At 37.3% G+C, this 11,240-nt stretch overlaps 1 protein-coding gene across 3 annotated transcripts in view; it reads right to left on the bottom strand.

The window, feature by feature from the left end:
- Positions 1–7,888: 7,888 nt before the first annotated feature.
- SLC4A10 (solute carrier family 4 member 10) overlaps positions 7,889–11,240 on the bottom strand; it is a 225,745-nt gene continuing 222,393 nt past the window's right edge. For all 3 annotated transcript variants that reach the window (XM_065927869.1, XM_065927870.1, XM_065927871.1), the window contains one exon: positions 7,889–7,955. In XM_065927869.1, coding sequence (XP_065783941.1) covers positions 7,889–7,955 — 67 coding nt within the window. The remainder of the gene's footprint in view (positions 7,956–11,240) is intronic.

Here is an 11,240-nt window from a genome sequence, read left to right as displayed (position 1 = left end):
CAGAGGTGTTTTGTGTCTTGAATCAGACCTAAACTGTATTGGCATATGGACATGCTTACCCAGAAAGGCTCTTGTTTATTTTGCTTGTTATCCCAAACTGCCTTGTAAACATGGAGAGGGTTCAGCTTTTGTAAGAAATAGATACAAAGAAATGTGCTAAATTAAGCAGTTCATAGGGTTTTAATCTAATATCTCTATATATACAAGTTCTGTTATCATACTTATATATAAAGCTTTTAAAAAGTCAACGTAAAATAATTTTGGTTATTTATGTAGTATATAACTTATAATTTCATTCCAGGGAACTATGATGAGGCACATAATATCAAAAATATCATCTTGATATCCCAGATGGCTTAGTGGAAGTTTAACAAAGTCAACAACTTAAGTGTTTAACTAATTATCGGTTGACATAACTATATTAATGAAATCATAGATTTAAGGTGCTGAATTTAGCCTAGAAAAGTAAAGTCTTGATAAATAAGAAACACATAATAATTTTGTTCAATTATTTTTAAAATGGCATCATTTTTAACAATTGATTTTATAAACTCATAGTTAGAAAAAGTTGTCCCAGACAGGATGAGCTACAGCAAAAAAAATATAAAAATAGAAGAATTGGAAAAAAATTTATCAGTTCAATATGAGACTGGTGAGTCATGCATAGGAATGGACAGAAGATTCTGAAATTGTTTCAACTGTATTTTCAGGACATGGAATTGAGTGGTTTCTCCTTAATTAAGTGTCATATATTATTCATTCATTTGGAACCGTAAGTCAACCCTCAAACCTATAGGGTTCTTGTCATATTTCTGATAATAGAGTTCATTCATCTTGAGTAGCGAGACCAATCTTTGTAGAGTTCTGTATCCAGAAACAGAAATCATAGGTTACATGTTCACATCCCAGACTGAATTTAGTAATAAGAAAAGCAAAGTAAGTTGAAATTCTCCTTTTAAGTTAATTGAAACCGGATATAGTACAATATCAGATATTGTTTAGATACTAATAAGACCATTTTACAACAGTAGATATTGTATAATATTAGTTGCTATACAGATATTAAGACCATTGTATAGTATCTGATAGTGTACAAGTACTGAACAATATAAAAACTCTATGAATTTACTGTTTCTTTAGTTTCAAAACATGCTCCATGTTTTCTATGGAGTTCAGAGATAATTAAAAAAAACCCCAGCACATATTTTTCACATAATGAGAGTTACAAATGGTGATAATGTGCTTGAAGTTAAAGTAAATTTCATCTGACCCTCATAAGACAGTTTTACTCTCCAGTAAGATGAGTTTTTTGGGAAAGGAAGTTAAATTGACAGATAAGAGACAAACAATCTGAGGGTATATTTGAAAAACACAGAATTAGTCATGCCAGTAAGATGTACAGACTTGTTTGCCTTTAACTATTGTAGCCTCCGCAGTTACCTGGATGATAAAATGCCTTCATAAGCAACCTGTTAGATCGCAAAAGCACCCAGGAGTGCACATCCCAAAGGAAGGAAGAAATGGTCACATCTCCTCTATGGATACAGTGTTTCTTCTTAAAGTTTTGACCAAGATTTTTAGAAAATCACTTTTAAAATTATTTTTGAACTTTTTTTGTTGTAAACTTTGCTAAAAATGATTACACACCTTCAAACTTTCTTAAATAACCGGCAAAGACCATAATTTGGTGCATCCTGATGACTCTAGGCCACCACCATGAAGCTCAGTGATCACATCAGGCTGTATGTCATTCTGAGTGTTTCTTACCTGCAGGTGGTCACTAAGGCTACCAGTTTCACCATTTGGCATTTGTTGCTTTTGCCAAGTTGATGTGAGCATTCCAATTTATAAAACTATGACATTTGTACAATATTTTAGATTAAATAATCTCTAAATGAAAAAAAAAAATCAGTCAATCCTAAAGGAAATCAACACTGATTATTCACTGGAAGGTCTGATGCTGAAGTTGAAGCTCCAATATCTTGGCCACCTGATGTAAAGAGCCAACTCATTGGGAAAGACCCTGATGCTGGGAAAGATGATGGGCAGGAGGAGAAGGGGGCGACAGAGGGTGAGATGGTTGGATGGCATCACCGACTCAATGCACATGAGTTTGAGCAAACTCCGAGAGATAATGAAGGACAGGGAAGCCTAGTGTGTTGCAGTCCATGGGGTCACAAAGAGTCGGACACAACTAAGCAAATGAACAACAACAAATGAAAAAAAGAAAAAAAAAAAGAATGGGTTTCTTCAGAGTAAAGTAAGAGAATCTTGTGTTTCCAATTTTTTTTTTTAATTAGTTGGAGGCTAATTACTTCACAACATTTCAGTGGGTTTTGTCCAATTTTGTGACTGTTCTTTCAGCAGTGTCCGAGAGCATTTTTATATACATCCTGAAAGATCTGGAGTGTGTATTCAGGATAAGTCTGAGGGATACAGATGGTTGAGAGTGAGACATGAGTGTGAGTAATAAAGCATAACGTCACTACCCGTAAGAAAAGCTCGGAGCATGGTATTAATGAGACCAATGTCATGCTCAGAAATGTATCATCCTTCTGATGTCACCTTTCTGTGACAGGATTAACATTTAAACTCAAAACTTTGAATTAATAAAAAGAAAGGTAATTTTCTTACTGCTAAATTGACAATGGTTTTTCTGGAATTAATCTCCAGTAAACTCAATCAAAATTCTTATTCTAAATAATCTTTCATCTGAACAGTCACCCCAAGTTGGTCAGATTATTTAAAATGCATGTATGATCAAAAATGTGACTTAAACAACGAAAACTTTATAGTTATTCCAATAAGTTTTGCCTGTGCACGGCAGGATTATGCTGACTTACGTTTCCTACCTCACCCCTGGTCATAGGGTTATTGGGTTTTCTAAAGCATCCTCTGACCTTGTTTGCTGAACTTTCTGGCAGATGTGCACATCTCTTGTGTGAGTCCTCTAAACCCTCTGTAGGGCTGTGTGTCCCATTCCATGTTAAGTGTGTTCCTTTTCATACTCAAGAGACACAGGTTTGATCCCTGGGTCAGGAAGATCCCCTGAAGTAGGAAATGGCACCCCACTCCAGTGTTCTTGCCTGGAGAGTTCCATGGACAGAGGAGCCTGGCGGGCTACAGTCCATGGGGCTGCAAAGAGCCAGATATGGCTGAGCAACTGAGCACATCCCAAGTCATAATATTTGTGACTTGGGAGGAAAAAAGTATTTTCATTGATTAGGTTTGGTTTCCTGTGTTAATCGCAGAAAGATGAGTGACAAGGAAAATGTAACATATTGAAGGAAAATTATTCAACCCGGTGCTGGTTGCATGAACCTGAATGACTGTTCGGTTAAGGCGGAAGGCGGTCACATCGTGCCTCCTGCTAGGCGGTCAGGGCACTCCAGTCTAGGCTAGACAGACGTGGCTTACAGTCTCAGCATGGACACTCACAGTGAGGAACATTTTAAAGAACATTACTGAGCCTCTTTGAACCCCAGCTACTTAATTTGAAAGAGATACCAGAATGCCTACCTTCCATAATAATCGCATTGTTGTGAAGATTTATGCACTATACCTGGTTTGATGAGTTCATGGTTTGCACCAGTTCTCCCCATAGGTGTCTCACGTCCGCAGGTGTAGGGCACATGAAGTTTCTTAATGAGCATTTGCCTTTCTTCCAGTGCTGCCATGTCAGTGAGAATCCTTTGTGGAGCTTTAATCATTCTTAATAAACTAAGAAGCCACATCTTCTGATGTATTTTACTTACGAGTCTGTCTACAGCCTTTGCTGGCTGAATAAACAGCAAAGAACAGGAAGAGCTAGGTTCTAGAGAATTACTAAGAAGGGATAAAACACTATTGTTACCTTTAGAGACCTTATAAGCAAATGGAAGAAATCTATAACTCTACACACACCAGAAGGTAAAAATACATAAATCCAAAGCTAAGTCTATGGGAAGAGTGGATGAGGAATGTGGGATCAAAAGGTAAGCAGTGGGGAAGGTGGTTTCTGGACTCACATGAGCCAGCCCCTGGCTGAATTTTGTTGCACACTTTGATTTTTTAAATTGTCTCAGGATTACTGTTGATACCATGTTTTTTTGAACATTTAAAAAAAATACAACCCCAAACATTATATAAAGGAATACTCTATGTGAAAGGATGCATCATGAAGTTCTTGTGCCTGGAGTTACTTATTAAGTGTCTACAGAATGTGCTTCAGTCTGTTTGGCTTCAATCATAAGACAAGTTTATAGACCACTGATAGTTTGGTTTGAGTCTCTGAGAGTCACCCTGGGTACAGGATTCACTTTTTCCCCATTATGTTTCCAATCATGCTGCCAGACTAACCTTTCCTAAAATGCATGCCTCTTCATTACTCAAAACTCTTAATGGATAAAGTTGAAATATCCTAATATAGAATTTAACAACATTTATAATTTCTCCAACTTGTGTTCCTACCTTTTCATATGGGTCCCCACTAGTCTCCTAACATTCCACCATTTTGGGCTGTCTGCTGAGTTCCAAAAATCCTATATTATCAAGTATGTCAGGCTTTTGTATTACCATATATATTTACTTTTAAGTTTTATTGTTTTCAACACTGACATGTTTGAGAATCACTGCAGTTCTTGGAGTAGGTTTCCTTCCCCATTACCATCCTAATTCATATGTTACCTCATATAACATTTTCTTCAAAGTTTGCCCTACTCAAAGTTCCATCCTTGAATTATTCATTGCTTTCACTGTACAACCAACTCTGTACACATCACATTATGTTAAAGCTATGTGTCTACCTTGCCCTTAGAAGAAAGGATCACTGTCCTATTTTCAAAGTTCCAGCACAGAAAGAAGTGACTAATACACCAATAGAAACTGTAATGAAGGGACAGTTGTATCCATGAGCCACAATTTTCTAAGAAAAACACCCAAGGATCTCTCTAAAAGTATTTTGAGTAATCCTTAAACATTGGGTTTCTTCAAGGGGACTGATTACAATTAGCCTTTCAAAGTAGATATTTAGTGAATCATCATATTACCCAAATTACTCTCATAAGTTTTTCAAATGGTTATAATCTCATTTCACTATATGAATATGTCAGAGAGATATACTGGAAAATTTGGAGAGCATTCTTGCAATGATAGTAAAATAGTCCCACATCTAAGAGCAAACAGGCTAAAGTTAAATAGAAACAGAGGTAGATCAAAAAGATGAAAAAAAGCTGAAAAAAAATGAAGATAAAAAAAAAACTGAGCCACACATTTAAGAGCCAAGAAAAGTCCTGAAAGATGTAGGGATTGTCTTTAAATACAAGTTGCTAGTGAATCATCAGTGGAGAGTTTCTATCATGCTAAACTACAATAAGGAGATACTAAAATTATATTTAGGAGAAAACTTCCCAATATTGAAGGCTGTTAAGTGATAGCAATTACAAAGTCAATTCATAAGTCAAGAAAAAACTACTAACCAGTACATTGGAGTCCTGAATGCAGTTACCTCCATAAAATATTGCCAGATCACTATAAAAGAACGGTAATACCATCTGACCTTCTGTAAAAAATAAGGAGGATGAAAATTTTAAGAAATGCTTTTCCCAAGAGGGGTAAAAACAGAAGTCTAAAGAGTTCCAATGATGGGAAACCTTACTAATGATCTTGGAAGTCTTTACTAGTAATGAGTACAATGCCATTTGTATCTAAGTCACTGCTTTCTGGGAAAATGAAGAGGTACATCCTAATATAGCTCTCATCAGTTTGTTCATGAAGTTCAAATTGAATGCTCTTGAAACATCTACATCACCAAGTTTTCTTGACATCGCTACTTGTGTCTAAATTTAAATATTATGTTCAAAATGTTCTACATTGATTTACTGATTAACACTAAGGAAAAAAAGACAAGACACTTTGCATCACAATTTAAAATGTGCAAGGAAATTAGGATAAATATTTATTTCCACATAACATGTCTTAGTTGTGAAAAACACAATATCCTAGTCACATTTACACATTACTTAAACTTTGCAATAAATTACATTCAAGATATTCAATAATTTTGACCAGGAATCTAAAATTAGGAGGAAATATATAACACTATGCTTTTCTTATATTTTATATGATTTCAAAATATTAAGATTAACATAGGGATAGCATTAAAATTCACACAAGAACAAAATGACTATAAAAGTACTCAGAAATACAGAATTTCATTGGATATGAGTGCTTATTCAAATAGGTGATCATGTGAAGATTTTAATTCACTATGATCATCTTAAACAGAATAGTTATTAATATATTAAAACACTAGAAGGCTGCTTTGGGGACTGACTGACATGTACAGCTAGTCTAACTCATAAAACAATGGGAATGTTTACATCTAGTGTCTGTATTATAAAATACACAAAGGCAATGCATTTGGAATGGAAAGTTTCTGTAGTTTTTCCTTGGCATTTACAAACACAGACTTTATTAACTACAAACTCATATTTTTAGGCTTATGCTCCATTGAAGAAATGGCTCCTTGAAAAATTGTAAGGGGAATTTTACAGAAGGTATCAAAATGTTGAACCTAGTGGAGGTTCTGTTGTTATTTCCTTCATAAGCTTAATCACCAGAAGATTTGTGGGTTTTTTTCACTTTCATGTACATTTATACTCAGAATATTAATAAATAGTTTGGAAGGCTCTGAATTATTGCAAAACTAGACACTGAAGATTATAAGGTTGATGATCATTGGTGATTCTTAGGAAACAAGAGCACTATGAGATTTCATCTTTATTAATTCACATTACTCAAAAATTCTATACTTTCCTTCCTCTTGTATAAACTTAGTAAAGATGAATTATTTCATATAGACTGAAATATCTATAGAAACTTCTCAAACAGAATCTGAGATTTTCATTTAAAAGATTATTTTTCTACAACATGCATTTAGTTAAGAAGTGGAAAAGAGCTCTGCAGAAAAAAAAAGACAATTGGAGACCGTCAGTCTAACATTAGAACATGATTCAGAAGCAGCATTAAGCAGTCCATGACCTTTAGCAGTGGCATGAATGTACAGGAGTGGAATTTCACATACAATGACACCACGTGGCATTCCATAAGTATGTATATAATAGGCTTATTTGGAAAAGACTTGTTTTCAATGGGAGATAAATTTAACAGTATATTTCTGATAAAGATTTATATTGAAAATCTCACAAAACCTACAAAGTTTTTCTAAAGCATTTCATACAAGCCTAGTATTTGATCATGTAATCAAAACTTGAATATTAAGGAAATACTACTTGGTTCTTTGCATTAGTATCTGATTCTTTTAAACAAGTTGTGAATAGGTTTCCATATATATTTTTCAAAATGACTTTAAGTTTCAGTTACATATAAATTCTTAAGTATTAAATATCATATTAAATCAAGGAAATGCATAAATACAATTATTAAAAATGCTTTCAAACTAACTTTTTGATTTGGGTATTTTGAAATAAGTCACTAATGCTAAGCTATAAAAAATAAAAAGAAGTAAGACTACCTTCCAAAATTCTTCTGAATGAAATTATCAGGTATCTTCAGGTCCCTAAGTAGGAAAATACAAACTAGGTAAATATGACTTATCTCTTTAAGAAAGCTATTGCTCTCATAAAACTGACAACGAGAATCTAGTGTTTACAAATGTCTAAAATACAGCAAGGAACACAGAGATTCTTGCATTAGCTTTTCTATATGCTCACAAGGGTGTCTCACTGTTCAGAAGTTTAAACACAGTAATGAAACAAGTATTGCACTACTTACATTATGAAGGTGGATTTGAGATGAAAGACAGAATTTATAATACATGATCAAAGTGGTTTTATGAATAATTGTGGCACTCTTCTCTTATATATGTAAAAAATAAACTGAAGATCAGTCATAGACAAGTCTCCCTGTCAACACCTTTCCCTGAGTCAGCTTTCTTCTCATTTCGGCTTTCAATGCTACAGGGGAGAAAGGAGAAATGTATTACTTCAATCCAGTGAGGCCCCTGGGAGACCTCATTCAGACACAAAACCCATCAATTTCAATGACCACAAGGGCCCTTAGACATTGCTTTTTCATGCTGTGAAGCCTTGATAGCAACGATTAAAATCCTCGGCACTCAGTGAAGTAGAAACCAAGAACTGCAGAAAAGGGAAATTCAGAAAACAGAAACTAAAAAACAAAACCAGACATTTTAAAAACAGCCCCCAAAGCATGCAAGATTAATACCATGGTCCTCATTTGGCCAAATGAATCACTGATGATTGTTGCAAATGCCAGTCATGCCCCTCCCTGTCTTAAGATAGCACTGTACGATGAATGACATAAACAAGATGTCGCAGTAGGTATTTCTGGGTCCTGCTGCAAGTGGCGCATCCTTTGTGAACAGGCTGGATTCTGATCTTGCGTGAGAACTGCATTGCAGTCAGGGGAACAGGCACGCCCCCGCTGATCTGGAGGACCCGGTCACCCCGCACACTGCCCTCCGAACACCCATGCCATCTCACACACTCCTCCTGTCCATTAGAGGAATCATGTTTCACCTCACTCCTTTTGAAACAAACCCATTCCCAAGTGGCTTCTGTTTTAACTATTCTCCAATTAACTTTATCAATGGGCAACCTGGTAATGTGACTCTCTCATTTTTTTAAAAAAATTTTTTCCAATGCACACTTTACCTAATCTCAAGTTGACAGTCATTATGCAAAATTCAAATAATGTGCTGACACGCATGAAGCTCACACCAAGAGCCCATGCTCCAGAGGGCAGCCCGGCTCCCTCCCAACTGTGTCCAGCACAGGCGAGCCCCACTCTGCGGCCTCTCCCCGGCCTCTCCTGCTGCTGACTCCAGGGCAACCCACAGTCAGCCTTTGGGGCCCTCGGCTGCAAGAACCCATACATTTTTAGTGCTAATTTTGGCTCAGTATAACTATGAAATGGTTGATGGTGGGGAAACCCTTGGTTTTATATAACTCTCCTCCAAGTAAAAAAAAGTGACAGTTAAAAGCCCCTTTCTCCTACGGGGCTTCCTATGCAGCTTTCTTAGTGGTCAATAACTTAGACACATTCTAAGAATGTGTTTTTTAAATTGTTTTTTCCTCCAATTCAAGCTAGAAACAGCCCTTCTCAGTTGTCACCACCACCCGGCGCCATCAGGTAAGAAGTGCTGGAGCTTCTGCCATCTGTGGCACGCTGCCAGCGCTGAGAGCTGGTGTGAGCGGGTGTCTATGGCACCCGGGTTTGTGCCTGCCACACTTCACAGCACACACTCCTTACAGGTCAGAGCAAAGCAACTTTTTCTCTTTTCTTTTCTCCTTCCATGAGAAAAGATGACAGTGTGCACATGATGTGTTGAGAGGCTTAACTCTGTATTTTTAACTCCTCTATCTGCATGACTCACTTTCTTCTACTTTAAGTTCCTTTCAGATGACAAGTGTCTGCTACCCTACTTTCCAAATTAACTTTTCCCTGGGTACTACCTGCCTCCCAATCTCTTCTGGCAAACAAAGCCAATGAAAAGGGGCAGCATAGAACAGTGGAGGAAGCCCTGGGTTTGGAGTCAGATGATGACATTCAGTTCCGGAAGCAAAGAAGGAGCTATGTGACCTTGGACTAGCTAATTAATTTATCTGGGACTTGGTTTCCTCATCTGTCAATTAGTTTTGGACCAAATGGCCTCTCATTTTCTTGCAGCTTGAGTAGCAGAATCCTGAGGCTAATAGTCTCAATTCCAGTGAGCTCTATCTTTTGAAAGACAGAAGAGCATATTTTATCTATGGGAGACTGTGGAGACAGAGACACACTGATCTCTACACATGCACAATTCCCTTGTGCACTATGCTCCATAACCTTTTGATAAATGAGCAAACTCCCACAGCGCCATTAGCCACCAAAAAAAAAAAAAAAAAAAAGCCATTCAGAATGTCAATTTCATTTATAGACATGCTTCCTTCTGATGTCCTGCTTTGGTCATACTGGTTGTTTGTGACAAAACAATAACCAATCAAAGGATTGGGCTTCCCCCCTTCCCTGCCCGCCCTGCTCTTTAAAACCAGTAGTTTTGGTATCAGGTCATATTTCATCAATGAAGTAAAAATTTTAAAACGTGCTCAAGACTTCCATGAAAAATATTACTGACTTGAATCTTCTCAGTGAATGGTTATTACTCTATTCCTTGCTACATCATTTTCAGGATGCCAACCAATTCTAAACTTCCATTGTAACAAATACATTACATGTATGTATTAAATTTATAGCATATCTATTACATGCTACCATAATTAACACATATTGCATACCTCTTATATACCAGGTACTTTGTAAGGATCAGGGGACACAGATGGATGAGACACAACATAAGGAAATCATATTTCAAGAGAGGGCAAAACATGACCCACTACCTTCATGCTGCCAAGCAAGCTATGAAACTGTTATTTGTCAATGACACCATAATAGCTGATATACACAACATTTACCAAGCAGTCATGAGAGGGCTGAGGCCTAGCAAAACAGTACGAAGAAGCATCCAACACAGAGCAGGGTGGGGTGGAGGGTCAGAGGAAAGCAGCGAGAGAGGCCCTCGATCCCACCTCTGCCCCCAAAAGAAAACCAAGTGCTGCCAGGTACCTGCCCAAGAAATCCTGCTCTTGGGGGTCAGCTTACCAGAGCAGTTGCCCAGCTACTCTTGAGTCAGTGCAGTTTTTAATGAGGACCGGTGTACACCAGTTTATTTAAATAAGCTGTGGAGGAGCTTGTCACAGGTTTGTATAGCACTGTTGAACTAGGATCAGATGAGACACCCCACAGATGTGGTAGAGCCCACAGTCAGTTCTTGGATCCTCCTTTCAGTTAAACTGGATGAATTTTTTTAGACAAGTAAAGTAAATAAAATAATGGAGAAAATATAACCACTATTCCAAATGCCACTCAGAAGAAAGTATCTGGGCTTCTCTGATAGGCAGTAGGGCCTATAAGGGGAACAGAGCGGAAACAACTAGGGTTGGGGTGTCAGAGATGCTGGGAAGCCAGCTTTGGTCTCGAGAGACAGGCCCTGGGAAGCTGGTCTTTAGGGCTTTTCTTGCCAAATGCTAGCAGGTATAGCATTTGTACAGGTCCTAGTCATCAAGCTGCAGTGCCTTCAAGATACCAAGAGAGAGCAGTGGCTTTGGGAGGGTGTTGCTGTTACTCGTATTGGTGGTTTTAGGATTTCTAGAAGCCACACTCTTTCTGCCAGTTTCCACCGT

The sequence above is a fragment of the Muntiacus reevesi genome, chromosome 3 (genome assembly GCF_963930625.1).
Source record: "Muntiacus reevesi chromosome 3, mMunRee1.1, whole genome shotgun sequence".
Lineage (NCBI taxonomy): Eukaryota > Metazoa > Chordata > Mammalia > Artiodactyla > Cervidae > Muntiacus > Muntiacus reevesi.
Note: the sequence above shows the minus strand (reverse complement) of the source record. Positions and strands in the feature narration are given on the sequence as shown.